This window comes from Berghia stephanieae, chromosome 2 (assembly GCF_034508935.2).
Source record: "Berghia stephanieae isolate SIO BIC M18660-M18661 chromosome 2, UCSD_Bste_1.3, whole genome shotgun sequence".
Lineage (NCBI taxonomy): Eukaryota > Metazoa > Mollusca > Gastropoda > Nudibranchia > Aeolidiidae > Berghia > Berghia stephanieae.
Genome location: NC_088361.1, coordinates 62,006,623 through 62,024,920, shown reverse-complemented (window position 1 = coordinate 62,024,920; position 18,298 = coordinate 62,006,623). Strand labels below are relative to the sequence as shown.

Sequence of the window (18,298 nt, the reverse complement as noted above, 5' to 3'; positions counted from 1 at the left end):
CATTCCAAGATTTTTCTACATGGAGGACGTACCGAAGAGTTGTTTGTCGCAATCTGTATTTTTTTAAAGTAATGTATATATTATGTTTTCATTGTTTTTGTTGTTGACTGAAGAAGGGTTTTGAGCCTGAAACGTTCCATGTTTGTACTTTGTTCTATTTTGAAGCTGTTATATTCATTTTTATTTATTAATTTTTACAGTCCGTGGCTTCTAGAAGCTTAGGATCACTTTGTTTTGGTTGAGGATATTTGAACTAGCTATGTCTAATTAACGTTTGCAATCGTGGATATTTAAAACTTGCTATTGATATCGCCTATGTTAAAATCTCAATTGGACATTGCTAAATATGTCTGTTGACGTTTGAACGTTAAAAAATGGATTTATGAACCATCTAGTTCGACCTTGGAGCAGAGTTTATATCGGTTTTTACAACATTAAACAGACAATAGTAATTCCTTGCTACCCTTTTGAAAAGGTGCTATTACATTGCAAAATAATTTCCGCCATATCAAACAGACTCAGCTACCCAATCAATAATGAGTGGACAGGAGGGTCAGGGACCCCCCCCCCCCCCACCCCCGACAAAATATAGACTCGGCTTAAACTGTCGACTAGGTAAAAAAGTGGAAATCAATGATCGAGCACCAAAATCCTCGGCTGTGAAACGCAGATATTAGGATATAATTCCCAATAAAAAGACAAAGCTTATACGCAAGTCTTGGTCATGAATCCGTGCCAAAATGATTGTAATGTCTTATTCTAATTTTGGCTAGAAAACTTGTCCGCCAAATATCGGTGGATTAAAATGACCCACATCTTGGCAAAAAGTCTCAAATCTGGGACTTCACGGCTTCTCGTGTTTAAAACTTTTTGCCAAAATGAGAGTCATTTTAATCAACCGATATTTGAAGGACGAGATTTCTTGCCAAATTTTTATATACGTGTTTATTTATTTATTTATTATTATTTTGTTGTTGTTGAGAGTACGGCTGTAATATGATATCAAATTTATAACACGAATCGTGATCTAGATTTTACTAATATGAAAGTTAACGAGCAATCGATAGCAACCCTGATTAATGCATAACCTTTGAATAATATAACATATTGTACTATGATACATAATTTTGATTTTACTCTCCACTTCACAGGATATAAAATTATGTGTGACCCATCACCTCAAACTGGTGGTATGTCGTGGTGAACCAGATCAGCTGTACTCTGAAAAAAAAAACCCACCTCGTTTTTAAAATTTTGGCCAGAAAACTCATCCTTCAAAAATCGATTGATTAAGATTACTCTAACTTCGTCAAAATCTCTCGAATTTGGGAGCTCCTTTTTGACAAGATGAAGGTAATTTTAGTCGATCGATATTTGATGGACCATATTTCTGGCGGAAGGGCGTAATTAAAAAAAAATGAATACATGAATCTTAAATTGATGAATTGATAATATGAATGTCTGGATAAGCCTCGCCTGGGCAATTACTTTTGGAAAGGAACGATTGTGGTTTTAGTCTATTGGCATCGGCTACCACGTCTTACTATTTATTTGAAAAATATCAAATTAAGAAATTAAGGAGCCGGCACCGGTGTAAGATAAAGATCTGAACAAGTGTGTATGAAAGGTACCAGACAAAGCAAGACAGAAAAATATAAGAGAAAAATAAAACATCTCAAAAGATCATTCGACCTCGACTGGGGTACCCTTGTGAAGAACGACATAGGTATTAAAATTGTCTCAAGTATCGAGAGCCTCTGTGTTGTAGGAGTCGCACGTCTGATCGGTACCCATGTTTTACTATGCATGACCCTTGAACACGCGAAAGACTTTTCTATTTTGATTTGTTGTGCTCGTAAAGCTAGTTTTGCTTATTTCGATCTTTTCATTTCCAACGGTCATGAAGCCTGCCTCTAGTGTCGGGATGCATGTAACGACATGTAACGTTTAATGGAATTTAACCCTTTAAAAAGAAAGTCTGTGTTATTTCATTTCCATTGAAATATTTACTTCGCCATTTTAGTAAATTAGTTGTTTTTAACACAAAGTTATGATTTCTTTTGATAAAAACGGAACAAAGAAGAAAGAAATACATGTCTTTTTGATTGTCAAGTCTACACCATGTCAATCTCAAAGTTGAACAACGTATAATATTTTGGTAAATGAGCGAATGAGTAAAAATGAGCTCGAAACCTTATCCTAGAGTTAAATCTTTGGATGGAATATAAAAACATTGACTCAAACATCATGATTTCTTTAGTGAAAACAAAATATTTTTATTCTACCGATTTACATACATTGTAACGCATAAAAAAATGATTTTAAAATGTACGACTTCATTAAATTGCCAAACCTTAGATTAACTAGAAATCAAATATTGACGCTGAACACTTTTCTTCTAAATGTCTTTTTCCGATATGTGACATCTCAAAACGGTATTATGTCGCGATGAATCTGACCGTGAAAAAGGGAATTTAGAATTAGAAAGATGAGAAATTTCGAAGTTTAGGTCCTTGTTAAGGTAAGAAATTGTAAAGATCTCCACCAAAAAGAATCGAAATTGACCCTAATGTTTATTTTTGTGGCTATAAATTCAGTTTCCAACACCAAAGTCATCCCGACATAATACCGTTACGAGACGTATGGTCACATATAACTGAAGTAAGATTGTTTGAGAGGAAGAATAAAAGGTTTCTTGTGCTCTTGCAAGAATAAAACAAGAAAAAAAAGAAAAAAGAATCTTATAGCAAGGTGACAAATTAAGGTGCAGGCACTAGTGTGAGATAGAGATCTGAACAAGTGAGTATGAAACAATACCAGACAAAATAAGAAGGAAAAATACAAGGGAAAAAACACCCTAAAAATCTGTATTCTACGACCGAGACTGATCTTTTGGGATGGTGTTTTATTTCTTTCATTCCTATTTGTTGTTTTGTCTGGCACTGTTTCATACGCACTTTTTTAGATCAAGAAATCTATAACAACAGATTGGACAAAACGTCAAAATCTCAAACAATATGCAAGAAGTCTGACATCTACATTTTTTAAATGACATAGTTTTAAAGCTATCTACATCAATCTCTTATTATTGGATAATAGTTGATAAAACACCCTTAACATAATTAACAGAAACAACCAACGTAAAAGAAATAAGAATGACCTATCAATAAAAAAAAAGTCAGCGATTACAAAATGTTCGATTAAATCCAATCCATAAATAGGAATAAAACAGCTAATATTTTTGGCCACCCCGTGAACGGTCGATGGCACTCGGTGCTAATTCAATTTACATGTTGGGTTTGGACAGAGGAGGTGCGTACTACAGACATCTCCGTTTATATGCACGGTCGCTGGGAACCAAGAAAAACGTATCTATTACCCGACGGTGCTAGTAAGCGGATAATGAACTTTTTCTCTCTTTTTTAAACAAGTAATCAACAACTCAAAATGTTAAGGACTGAATATAACTAGTGATTCAAAGTAATTGATCGTTCTACATGTTAAATGAGCTTTTTTATATAGCTCAATATCCACTAAATGTGCTAAAAGCGCTTTACAAGGGGTCCCTGGCCAACAACAACATTTAACATTTAGGACGGGACATGAATTTTGCCATTGGAGTGGGACCCTTTGAGACGCTTTGAGTTCATTTAGTGTATATTGCGCAATATAAAAGCTCACGTTAAAAAAATGGGAAGTGATGAAGGCTAAATATGTGGGTGATATTTGTATGAAATTGAGAGACTTTTTAAAAGAAGTATGAGTATCCTTTTAAATGACATATATGCTATATTATGTCAACAAAATTCGATTAACAAGTAAGCATTGTATTAATCTAACAGCCATGGTCCAATATAGTTTTAAAAGGTCATCGAAGTCCCAAAAATATTGAATTGAAATTTTGTAATGACGCCTTATTGCTTCGTATTCTCTTTAGGTTAAATACACTTCATGTTCAGAAAAAAACTTTAACTTTTATATAGAGCAATGTCAACTTAAGGTGGTCCCAGTACATCACGAAGGGTCCCTAGCCAACAGCGTCACGTTACATGTAGGACTAGAAATGTCTCCTGCGATGCTGTATTATAATGTTATTTTTCAACAAAGACAAAGCTGTTATCGGCCAATTACATTTAACACCTAAATCCGATGAGAGAATGTGAGTAAAGGTCGTTTTCAAGGACTCAACTTTGCACACCACACACACACACACACACACACACACACCACACACACACACACACCACACATACACACACACCACACACACACACACCACACACACACACACACACACACCACACACACACACCACACACACACACACACACACACACACCACACACACACACACACACCACACACACACACACACCACACACACACCACACACACACACACACACACCACACACACACACACACACACACACACACACACACACACCACACACACACACACACCACACCACACACCACACACACACACACACCACACACACCACACACACCACACACACACACACATATATATATATATATATATATATATATATATAATAAGTAAATAAGGACACTCTTCGATGCTGATCGTGCATCTCTTCCGTTTACGATAAACCCATAGTTGCATATTAAGTTCGTTGTTGCTCTAAATAATATTATCGAGTGCTCTAATTAATATTATCGAGCAATCTAGTATCTACAAGTACTAACCAACACTCATAATATATATTATATATCCTATATAGGGGGCAGCGTACCTCAACGGTACGTTCTTTGATTCGAACCCGAAAGGTACCGGGTTCGATCACCCACCGCTGTGCTGTGTGACCTTTTTCAAGTCACTTCACTCTAGCTCAATATATATATATATATATATATATATATATATATATATATATATATATATATGTGTGTGTGTGTGTGTGTGTTTGTGAGAGTGTGTGCGTGTGTGAGTGCTAATAAAATGATCAGCCCCACCCCACAAAACAATAGAAAACAAACAATTAGAACAAAACAAAAACAAAAAGGAACAAAACAAAACAAACTAACGAGCGAACGTGGCTACGGGGATGTCTCTAAGAGCACTTGAAAGACCGGCTTAGTGTTGCAATAGAGGGAAAAACAGGCACCTATTAGTTCCTTTCCTTTTCAATACAATGCTGTAAAATTTCTATTGAAAATTTCGGAAATGTGTTATATTCAGAAATTCAAACATACACATTTTCATCAATAGGTTTTTACAGTTAAAGGAAAATAATTTTTGAGATAGAGGACATCGTATTTTGGAATGTAATGTGCATAACTTTTCCAAACATTGAACAGCAAAAGTTTAAAAAAAAATAACAATCATTCAAACTGTGATATTTTCATGGAAATGCTCTTACAACGTGTGTATTTCTAACTGTTAGTTTGCTTATAGTCGGTTCACGCTAAATAAAGGCTTGCTTATAATCGGGGATCAAGCTGATATAATATTATATCAAACATGAAATCGGGATCATGAGGATTATATGAAAAACGAAAACAAGTTCGAATGGCTATTGAATACACTGATTTTTATTCTGCGTAGGTGAGGCGGAATGTCAGACCATTTAAATTGATGTATTTATGAGAAATTTGTGTTAACATGTCGTAAGATCAAGAACAAAATATATACGATTATAAATGTTTACACGGTTCTCTCTCTCTCTCTCTCTCTCTCTCTCTCTCTCTCTCTCTCTCTCCCGCTTCTCTTAATCTCTCATCAATGTAGAACATATTTCTCTGTATCGGAGAGGGGAGTAGGTACTTACAAAGATTTATAGAGGGATTGATAGGGTAAGCAAGAGAAATGGACAAAGTGTGCGTGTGTGTGTGTGTGTGTAACTATGTGTGTGTATGTGTGTGAGAGTAAGAAGCAGAGTGAGCAACAAACACACACACACACACATTCACATATATCTATCTATCTATTTATATATATATATATATATATATATATATATATATATATATGTATATATATATATATATATATATATATATATATATATATATATAGAAAGAGAGAGAGAGAGAGAGAGTAGAGAGAGAGAGAGAGAAAGATATATATATATATATATATATATATATATATAGAGAGAGAGAGAGAGAGAGAGAGAGAGTAAGAGAGAGAGAGAGAGAGAGAGAGAGAGAGAGAGAGAGAGAGAGAACTGTGTTGGAGATGGATTAAGACTGTGTATTGAATACAGAATGTCACAATAAACGAAAACCCAAGGAAAATAATTGTGAGGCTCAGAACAAGCAAACGATACAAAGCGTGTTATGACGAAGAGACAGACACATAAAATGAAAGTGTGAAAAGGTGGACAGATAAAGGTTACGAAAATGACACCCTAGCTTATAAGAAATAAACTATATCTAGATAGATAGACCGAAGATATACATATATATATATATATATATATATATATATATATATATATATATATATATATGTTTTTAAATATATATATATATATATATATATATATATATATATATATATATATATATAGAAAGGTAGATAGATAGATAGATAGATTATAGATGGATCGACAGATATATATATATATATATATATATATATATATATATATTATATTATATTATATATAGACAGATAGATAGATAGAGATCAGTTTGGTAGATAGATGTTAAAATCCCACTCTGTTCGTTTTTTGTACTCGTTTATTTTTACTATAAAATATAATTCTCGTTATTTTCATCGCGGTCCATGACCATACATTGTTATCACCATTCTCGTTATCTGCGCTATCATTTTAAATCATCATCATCATCATCGTCATCATCATCATCATCATCATCATCATCATCATCATCATCATCATCATCACCACCACCACCCATGTCGGTACCCTTTTCGGAGACAAGTTCACCCGCACCGCTATCCCGATAAACAATTAATTATATTATTATCCACACTGCTCTTTGTCTTACAGTTAACACGCTTTCATCAATTCACCCTCTGTCATTCTTCTTTCTCTTTGTTATTTTCTTACTTGCCAGTGTAAACCTAATTTGATGAGCCAATTTGGTCTTCCAGTTTGAGCAAGTATAGAAAGTGAAAAAAATGAAACTATACATATATAGGCACACACACACACACACACAAATGCACACACACACACACACACATTATATATATATATATATAATATATATATATATATATATATATATATATATATATATATACATATTGTGTGTGTGTGTGTGTTCGTGTGTTTGTGTCTGTTACTGCTCGTCTATTTTGGCCAAGGGAGTTTTATTATCCTTCCCGATAACAGTGAGCTTTTATATAGAGCAATATCCACTAAACCTGCTCAAAACGCTTTGTAACGGGTACCAACAGCAACACGTAACATGTAGAACGAGACAAACCGTATTACAATTTTTTGTTTCCTACAAAGACAACGCCGTTAACCCTCTCTTTACCAACCATAGGAAAACCGTCACATTCGTTACGATCCAACCAGCACTTTAATCATTCAGATTTCTTTTGTAAATCACGCAATTTAAAGAAAAGTCTTGTAGAGTTCATTTTGCTGATACATATTATGCATAAAATGTATTTGTTACTTTTCTGTTTGAGTAAGATAAAATTGAGCTTGAGCTTTATATAGCGCAATATCCACTAAATGTGTGCAAAGCGCTTTACAAGGGGTCCCTAGTCAACAGTACATTTAACATGTAGGACGGGACATGACGCCTGTTAGGCGATATTACAATTTTTCGGACAAAGACAACGCTATTAACGGCCAAGTACTCATTTTACACCTAAGTACGGTGAGAGAATGTAAGCAAAGAGCCTTTTCCAAGGACTCAACTATGCGCCGAGCGCGAGGCTCGAACCCAGGACCTTCAGATACAACTATTTTTGTGTTGGATGGGTGTGAAATTTTGGGGACAGTTCTGAAAATGGTTGGTAAGGAAAGGGTTAAGAGCTAGGTACTCATTTTACACTTGAATACGGTGAGAGAATGTTAGTAAAGAGCCTTTTCCAGTGACTCAACTATGTGCCGAGCGAGGCTCCAACCCAGGACCTTCCGATCCGAAAGAGATTGTCATACCACAAGATCACATAGCCGTCATAAATAATGACGTAATGAATTCACAGTCATAAGAACACTGTGCGATGTCAGATTGCCAAGCGTTAAATTCAATCAAAATATAGTGGATAACTTCTAGAATCATTTCAATATTTTAAAATCGACTCTCAACGAGATAGGACTTTAAGAATTATGATAAATATTTACAATCTTTTGGAATACGAACTTTCTTTCCTACTCGCACTCGTAAATCACGAAGCGATTGAGAATACGTCCGGAGTTCCTAAAAGGAAAAGTTCATATTTTTTTTTAAATTGTGTAACATGTGCATATTGTAATTCTAATAGCATTGCTTACGTGTATGCTAGGGGTAAATGGGAGTAATGATATGAGAATACATGGCAGATTCATACAATGTAATGTTCAATGTTTCCTTCTCATCCACTCTTGTCTTTTCTTATAAAAGCTTTTTCAAGACTCAACATTGGTGATTCAAGAGCCAAAACGCACACAAAAGCTGCAAAGTTAACAAGTACTAAGAGTCCAATATATACTGTGACCAACGTGGTATCATTTGCATATAGGAGCGCACCAAGGTTATCAAAAAACACTCTGATTATATTTACATGAATTAGATACGACATGTAGGTCAGCCTACCTAATACAATGAAAGGCGACCAGGACAGTAATTTATTTATTGGACCTCCATAACCAGCAGAGCAAGCAATGACTACCCAACAAATACAACCGCCCCAGATGGACCGACTAACAGCGTTGTAAAAGGAAGCAGCACCAAGAGTGCTGGGTTTGTCTCCGATGATATCTCCACGAATTCCATACACAATTGCAAACCCAGAAGCCATTGCGGTGATCCAGCCTACTACAACTAGGAGCCAATGCATTTTAAAAGGTCTTCCTTTCCCCAGTGCTAAGATGTATCCAGCCATAATTCCAACTATGAAAGGTCCAATGCGGCACCACGGAACAACGTAATAGTGCTCCATCCATTCCGGCTGTGTGGCTCGTCCGGCGTCCGGTTTAAGTGACACCGGAGTTGTTGGCCATTTATGGCTGGTAGAAAGTGACCCGGTTGTTATCCAACTAACTAATAGAAATATAAAACAACTGAACATCCCAGTAAATCGACTGAAGTAAAATGGGATCAACATGAGAGGACTGAGAATGAAAAACTGCATGTCATTAGCTAAATACCACGCATGTCCAAAACAAGTCTCTTTGTACTTGACTAAGTTATTGATGTAGAGTAGGTTAGTCCACCAATTACTTTTGCAGAAGTCTCGGTCATAAGGCTGTTGGTTGAACCAGCGTGGACCTTTACCCATGTACTGAGAAAGGCCGAGAAAAATCAGAATAGAAAACATGTATGGCGGTGTTAGACGCCAAAATCGATGAAAGTAAAACAGTGGCCAATGGATTTTCCATGAATTTTTTCTCGACATTTCCTGTATTGTCAAATATGATGTAAGAAGTCCACTCAATGTAAAGAAAGTGTCAACAGAAACAAATCCATTCACAATAGGTAAAAACGTCCATCGTTTTAATAAATCGGAGATGTCTTCCAATCCATTTTTTGTGAAATAAGTAATGCTTACATATACATGGCATAATACTACCCAGCACATGCTCACAAACCTTATTCCGTGGATTGACCCCAAAGTTCCAGAAATTTGCTTTGTGTTCAGGATCTTTTTACCATTTGAACAAATAGAAAATGACAGGAGAATCTTTCCAAACGTACTGGGCTCGTCAGAACTGAAAGAATGTATTTGGTAACGCGTGCGATCAAACAAAGAATCATCACCATTCGTTGGTGACTTGCTCCAATCTTTGTCTGCCAAGCTTGAAATGCTTTCGTAACTCGAATTATGCCTGATTACACGTGATATTTGAGATACTTCATTTTCGCTTTGAGTATCCTTCTCCTTTTTTGCTTTCATGATATCATAAAATGTTCCAAGAAACATGAACATCCCAATCAAGGATAGAATTAATATTGCAAAAACTGTAGCTGTTGTTATCTCTGTTTCCGAAGTCAGGCATTGTGTGGAGACACCAATTATCGGAGGCTGTAATTTTTCAAAACCAAGAATATCATAAACCAGATTGGAAATTTCATCAGACGTACAAGTGCTTGGTAAACAAGCTCCCAACATTGCTGTAAGAAATGGGACTTCAGTTAGGAATGAAATGACGCAATAGTTCCCTTCAAATCCAGTTTGATTTTTACCTCCTTCGTAAAAGGATGGGGCGATGGCAGCCCGGCATTGGCCATAGTCTCCAACAAAATTTAGTTGCAATTTTGTGAGAGCCGGACCCGGTTTTCCGGTGGCATCAAAGAACTGAATTGCCCATGGTTTCAGAGCAACAAAGCTGGCTATCAAGTGTCCGGTGTCGTTGATACACGGGGACGAAGTGTTTATATTTTCACGAAAAGATTGAAAATCGTCGTTTAAATTGGATAATTTATCACGGCTGTCTTCTAAAACAATATTTTCCTTATTCCATGCTTCACTATGCCCAAAATATTCATCAGCAATTATACTCATCATAGGCTGGTATATCCTATTTAACAAGGCTCCTAAATATTCCGTTGTTTTTGTCACACGTCCTTTATCATTTTCAAAATAAATTTTCTCTCTTGCACCATTCAACCAGTCGAAATAAGTCTTAGACTGCATCATCCTATTACCTCTACCTATGTCTTGCCCATGGATATCACACATAAAATAGTGACACAAAAGAATGAACAATGCAAATTTCATTTTAATCTTCATTATAACTCTTGTCAACTCTAGAAACTATTAATGAAAAATGGAAAAAGTTAGTAGAATGGCCAGTGATTAGAATTCACATTCCACCGCAGTAGGCTCATATGGCTAGTTTTATCTTCCTTTAATTAAAACGTCCGTCGATATATATATATATATAATATATATATATATATATATATATATATATATATATATATATATATATATATAATACACTCGCACACACACACACACACACACACACACCCCCTCTCTCTCTCTCTCTCTCACACTTACACACACTGTACTTACCATCAAGGCAAAAGAGGTCATTTGACAACATTGAGATAACAATTAACATACCGGACAATGATAATTGCCATTACTGTTATGTAACAGATTCAATTAGCTGCTGTAAGTTACTAAATGAATTTAGAGAGAACAAATCTTCGTAAACTAAGCTATCTTTTGTGAGAGGCCTGAGGTTGCCTTTTCAAAAAATCGTGAAAATTTTTATTTTAATGATGATGATGATGATGATGATTATGATGATGATAATAACAATAATAATAATAATGAAAATTATAATGATGATGATGATGATGAAGATAATAAAAGTGATAATAATAATAATAATAATAATAATAATAATAATAATAATAATAATAATAATAATAATAATAATAATAATAATAATAATAATAATAATAATAATAACAGGTGGTCGTCTTATAAAGAAAAATAAGAAAAGGGAGGAGAGAGAGGAGGAGAAGGTGGTGGCGGCGGCGGAGGAGGAGGAGGAGGAGGAGGAGGAGGAGGAGGAGGAGGAGGAGGAGGAAAAGGATGAAAAGGACGAAAGGAAGAATTAGCAGAAAAATGCGAGGGAGGTGAAAGAGATGGAGAAGGTTGGCTAAGTAAATACCCACTTGACTTCAATTATTTTCAGGCTCTCGATATAAATGAATTCGGAGACTTGGAAAGTGGGCTCCAACGTTTTCTAGATAACAGAATTGTGATGAGGTAAGGCCAGAACACACCGGAAAGAGATCGATAGCCAGATTTGAAGACAGTTAGAAAGAGGGTGGTGGTAAAAAAAAATGGTTTACAATGACGCTGTAACTGACTATAATTTATAATCCTCCTTGAAGGCGTTTTTGATGTTTGTTTTCTTTTGTTTTTCTGTGAACTCTTTGATTTTAAAACGTAGACCCGTTTTGCATAATATTTTAGTTACGGAAATAAGCCCTTTAGGTATAATATTATTACTCTATTTTCAGATAAGCTGCTACAACCATTTAAGCACCGTACTCTGGAAAGACAAGTATTTAATTTAACAATTTGGCCAGAAAAAATCGTCCTTCAAATATCGATCGATTTTAAAGACCCTCATCTTGGCAAAAATTCTCAAATCTGAGATCTATCTATCTATCTATCTCTCTATCTATCTATCTATCTATCTATCTATCTATCTATCTATCTATCTATCTATCTATCTATCTATCTATCTATCTATCTATACACGTTTTCTACCAAAGGCAACATGAAAATGAAATCAATGTCACCCAGTAGTCACATTATTACCAGATAATTTATATTTTCGCTTTGTAGAATAATTTCACATGTACTAATTTGCACTCCGGAGTCGCAGGATGTATTGGATAGACAAGTTGTGTCCTTCTATGCTTGCTGGTCTTGTCGAACATTTCATTCGCTAAACGAGTTACCAGAGCCCATTTATATAAGGTTATTGGATATTTGGTATAGGCATTAGGATCTGTGGGTGAAATGCGGATTCCGATAACTCAAATTGTACAGCAACTGACTTGGGGCTTTGATGTCGGGTGAGTCGAGTTTCTTTTTATTTTATATATTATCATTTCTATCCTTCCTCTGTGTTTCCAGCAGTGACTTGGTAGCTATGGGTGTTAGATTTGGCGAAAAGTAGTTTGGTATAGGCGAGCGTCATACCAATCAATCAATTAACTATCTATCTATCTATCTGTCTATTTACCTAAATTCCTATTTTTTATCTTACTAACTCCTATTGCTTGAAATTATGTGTCTAACTAGATCAGAGCTGCCTACTTGAAATTTCTAAAATTCGTAGTTTCCGAGGAAAAAAAAGAAGTAATCACCTTAAAAAGCTTAAGAAATAAATTATTTTCCCTCAGCATGATCCAAAAAATGCTTCCAAGTCCTTTTAAAAGAATCAAAAAGAACTAAACTTTCCTTTTCAACAAGATTTATTGAGTCAAAGAGGCGAATGCAGTCCTGTAGCTGGAGCCAAAATTCGTATTTCTACGAATTTATCGTGGTACCAGGCAGGCCTGAACTAGATGTCTGTTTGCCTCTTTCGTTGTATGTATCTTACAACTAATCTATTTATCTATTCATCCATCCATCCATCTATCTATCTATCTATCTATCTATCTATCTATCTATCTATCTAACTATCTATCTAACTATCTTTCTATCTATCTATCTATCTATCTATCTATCTATCTATCTATCTATCTATCCATCTATCTATCTATCTATCTATCTATCTATCTATCTATCTATCTATCTATCTATCTATCCATCAACCTATCTATCCATTTATCGATCTATTTATCTGTCTATCTAAATGATATCAATAAATTAATCTATCAATAAATTAATCAATCCCTCTGTCTACCTGTCTATTTGACTCAATTCCTATCCATCTAATAACATACCGGTGCAAAGTTCATTGTTATTCATTCCATTTTTACTAGCCCCCTCCCCCTCCCTCTCCTTCGTTTTATTTATTTTCGACCCCCCCCCCCCCACTTCTTTCCATATCTCTGTTCCTCCCACTCTATGTTGATCAATCTGTCTGATTACCATAGAATCGCTGTAATTCCATACCAGGAAGGCACAAAATGAAATACAATCATTATGAAAGAAAACAACGTGTAACAAAGTCTGACTTCCCGATTTAATTTAGAGATACTCGGAATTCAAAATAAAATTGAATTCAGCTAGCTCCACATCGTAAAAAGTTACGGACTCCATCGTTTGACAGATGAAGAGAAGTTTACTGAACATGCTAACGAAAGAGTGAAATGGAGAGGCTTCGATTGGGAACAAAACAGACAATGGACGTTTCGAGTACAAGCCCTTCGTCAGCACAACAATACACAAATTAACGTGGAAAACAAATATTTGTTTTCCACGTTAATTTGTGTATTGTTGTGCTGACGAAGGGTTTGTACCCGAAACGTCCATTGTCTGTTTTGTTCCCATACGAAGCCTCTCCATTTTCACTCTTTCGTTAGTATTTTACGATCACCGGCTTCGGGCAGCCCCTACCGTTTTCTACTTTACTGAACATGGTACCATAGCAGCTGTAAGTAATGTCCTGTAAATTCTGAGAACCCTTGAAAAACAAAAATAAAGGAAATGAAACTTTGCGATTATATTGTGTTCTGGTATGACAATCGTCTTCAGATCGTAAGGTCGAGAATTCGAGATCCGTTCAGGGCGATGCATAGCTGTCTTTGGAAAAAGCTCTTTACCCACATTTTCTCACTATACTCAGGTGTAAAATTAGTACCTGGCCGTTAGCAGGGTTGTCTCTGTCAGGTAAAATGTACTATCACTTATAAATGGGCGTCATATCGCGTCCTATATGTTACGTATTCCTGTTGGGACCCTTTGTAAAGCGCATTGAGCACGATTAGTGGATATTGCGCTATCTAAAAGCCCATTTTTTATTCTTAAATCAACATATTCTGCTTGGTGCATGCTTTACTGATTGAGCCACGAGCCGTACTGGTTGTAATATAGTATTACAACTCTCTTAAACTAGCGAATCAATACATTCTCTTCGTTTCAATCTTCACTAGGGATTAGATCATGACAGCTGATATCCTTGAGGCATCAATAGTAAATCAATAATTTGATTGTCCACCCTTAAAACCATTGAATTTTTCTTTCTTTTGAAATTGTATAATTCACAATGCAGATTAATTCTAGACAATTGAAATAAATATGTGACTCATTGCTTTAAAACGGTGATATGTCGGGATAAACCAGCTGCCAAACAGGGATTTTAATGTTAAAATGAATAGAAATATTAATTTTAATTTTATTCCAACTTAACATATTGCATTTGTAGTCTTCAATAAGGCATACAAAATAATTCTCATTTCATGTTTTTCTTTTATCTTTTTAACTTCTAGTGGAGAATTCATGATACTTGCGGAGAAATACAGTTTATTACTAGCAGGCACTCATCTATTTTAATTAGATATCATAATTATACTACTGTATTGTGGAAATTACATAGATCGAGACGAATCTTTTGAGCCATCAACACGATCAAATTTGTCCGGTAGTAAAGTCTGTAGGTGCTCGCAAATGAATCTGGTGGTAAAAGGGTGGGCAGCATGGCGAGTTCCAAATCCAAGGTCGAATAAAGAACGGCTCATAATGCCGAGCAGATAATATCCTGAAGAATAACTATTTGAGTCATCGGGTGATAGAATTACCCTTATTACGCTTCAACAGTCGTAACGTCACTTCTCTCGTAATGACGCATGGTAACTTAATGGCTCTAAACTATCGGAACAATGGCGGACGGCGTTATGAAATACTTCTCCGACGAGCATAATAGCGTATCCAGAGGAAAAAAAATCATTCTAAATCTAATCATGTTTGACTTTTACACATTCTGATCACAAGACATATGAAAAGTTCTAGCCAGCATGAAGAATAAAAAGTACATTTTTTCTTTGTTTAGAACCACGATGACCGTCGTTGCTGGGCGACGTGACATCAGACTATTGAATCCAATTAAAGACAGGTTTGCAAGTTTTATCATTTTTAGATTTTTCGCAAGTAATTCTGTGCACGTTGGCAAAAAATTTAATATGGGCTGTACGAAACAATTTTAACCCCCGCCCTCCCCACTCCCCCCAACCCTAATTAAAAAAAAGAATCGATAGATTCCTTTTGTTGCATCTGAACCATCCCGGCATTGTACTGGTTTGAGGGGAAAGATCACATTTGCTTTCAATCGTTATAATATACAGTAACAGTTTTCACGCCATTATTTAACGATAACAAGCTATCTATCTAAAGTTTTAAAGGTGACACTGTATCTATAATTCGACAAGGGGAAAACTAATTTGCTTATCATCGCAATGATAATAGAATGAATTTGGGATAATATGACAATAAATGCTATGTTTTCGATTCGACTTGGGAGTGCTGAAGTTCTAAGCAATGTAAATGGTAAATGTTGCTGGTCGAAGCTCGAAGAAATAAATAACAATGTGGAATTTTTGTAGGATTCAATTTAATATACGTAAACAGATAAAATGGACGTTTCGGATTTCTCCTTTATCAACAAAACAGGATGAATGAAACACTACATGTTTTTGTTTATTCATCTTAACAACGCCACTATCACATTATCTCATACGTCTGTAGTGTTTCATTCATCCCGTTTTGTTGATAAAGGGGAAACCCGAAACGTCCATCTTATTTGTTTTCGTATATTAAATTGAAGCTTACATTCAATTTCACATTGTTATTTATTAAGTTCAGATGGGGTTCATAAAACGATGAGCAGCATCGAGGTCCATAAATAAACATTTAAGATTTCATAGTGTCTTTGTTTAAAACAGAGCAATTCATATAACAAAATTCTATAATATAGGCTTGTAGAAAAACATCAAATTAGGAAGGTGATTTCAGGAAATCAGTTTCAGTGGACACCTCCTGGTAAACCTTGTGCTAGTATAGGGACCGCCTAAATCGAAATTTGGTTGGTTTAAAGAAGTCTTTTCAATGTTTACAATATAGATAATCGAATCGCATAATTAGTCAGAAAGATTAAGAAACAGAACATAAAAACTGCATCAGAAGTGACCCTTCATGCCTCTGTTGCATCTGTCATATTGATTTGCGCCCAGAGCCTCCAACCAGAGGGATAGGTTGCGCAATATAAATGTGCATTGTTATTATTATTATTATTATTATTATTATTATTATTGATTGCTCTTAAACGAAGATTAGGTGCTGTGATTCGAGTTTTAGTGTGTTAAACAAAATAAAATCATTTATTGCCGGTTAATTAAGACCTTTTAATAATTAAAGTGTTAAATAAGTTTGGCTATGAAATGGCCGGTAAGGATAATGCCTTTTGATTGGGGAGGTAGGAGCCTGCGAGTTCTCATTTAAGAAATTAAAAACCCCATAAATAACAAAATCAGGTCAATTCTTACAAAAAATGTAGCCGGGGAAATGTTACTCGGAATTTGATGGGACTATTTTACCAATCTTTGCCACTTAAATATTATTTCAGCGTTACTCCTCCTTCTCCCGATGTCTTTGCTTAATGTCTCATTTCGGCTTGTAACATGGCAATGTTGTCAACAAAGAGGCGCGTCTTTTCCGCGGTGACCATAGTAGTTACCTTTAAATTGGACTCAGGAACATTGTTTTTTAAAAGCAAATATCGATCCAACCATGCCTTTGTGAGAACTCAAAACTTGAATCTTTACGGTGTTCCCGGTTTTCTTATATTAAGAACTAGGCTTAATTCTCCTTCACCAAAAGAAAGCTAGTATAAAACTGGGCACTCCTATTGTTCTACATAATAGAACTTTAGTTCCAAATAACCGTTTTGGGAGAGTAATTTTGGCCCACTGTCCCAATCCGGCATAACGTACCAGATAGCCCCGAGATTAAAGAGGCTAGCCTAACCTGGAGCAACATCAGCGTCCATGCAGCCAACACGCAGACATAGAAGTATTTAACAAAAGATGCCATGTGCGCCCCATGGCTCAATGACGACGTATACATATTATGCAGGTCTGACATCCAAACCCACTTATGGCCCTAGTTTAGTCATGTTGTAATGGACAATATTTTGCGTCATTTTCTTTTTAGATTTCCCTTACAACAACGAGCCCATAAGAATTGAGTTATTGAGTTATCAGACCTGCAATTAAGCTGACGTCGCTCAATGAGGATTAATTAAGCAACATATAGATAACATAGACTCCCAGGTCAACGCTGTGAAATGTTATTGGAATTAATTCATTCCATCGAGAAGAATGAATGTAGGTTCTCACACCACTCGAGTCTCAAACTTTGTCATTCTAACGTTTTGATTTAAATTCAATAATCGGAATATTATGGTCGTAGCTATCGTAAACTTATAGCCTGACACTTACCAAAAACAATGACGTCAAAAGACAAGTCTTTGACCACAAAAGAACACACATCGTGAGTCGTATTCAATAGTTCAACCCTTAGAATCACGTGTTTCCTTGAGCACTACTAATGACAACTCACTAGACGCTGCAAAAAAAAAAAACAAAAAAAAAAAAAACAACAAAAACAACCCTAAAAAATGACGCCAAACTTTATCTAAGTCCTAGTGTCAGGCTATAAAATAAGC

The 18,298-nt window shown here is 35.5% G+C and overlaps 2 protein-coding genes across 4 annotated transcripts in view; one reads left to right on the top strand and one right to left on the bottom strand.

The window, feature by feature from the left end:
* The window catches only part of LOC144965286 (calcitonin gene-related peptide type 1 receptor-like), a 262,580-nt gene that overhangs the window by 54,195 nt on the left and 190,087 nt on the right, over window positions 1-18,298 (top strand). The gene's annotated exons all lie outside the window — the stretch shown is intronic.
* LOC144963979 (O-acyltransferase like protein-like) lies at window positions 8,431-10,887 on the bottom strand. Its single transcript, XM_078897922.1, has one exon. The coding sequence runs from the start codon at window positions 10,885-10,887 to the stop codon at window positions 8,530-8,532; it is 2,358 nt and encodes a 785-aa protein (XP_078754048.1). The 3' UTR covers window positions 8,431-8,529.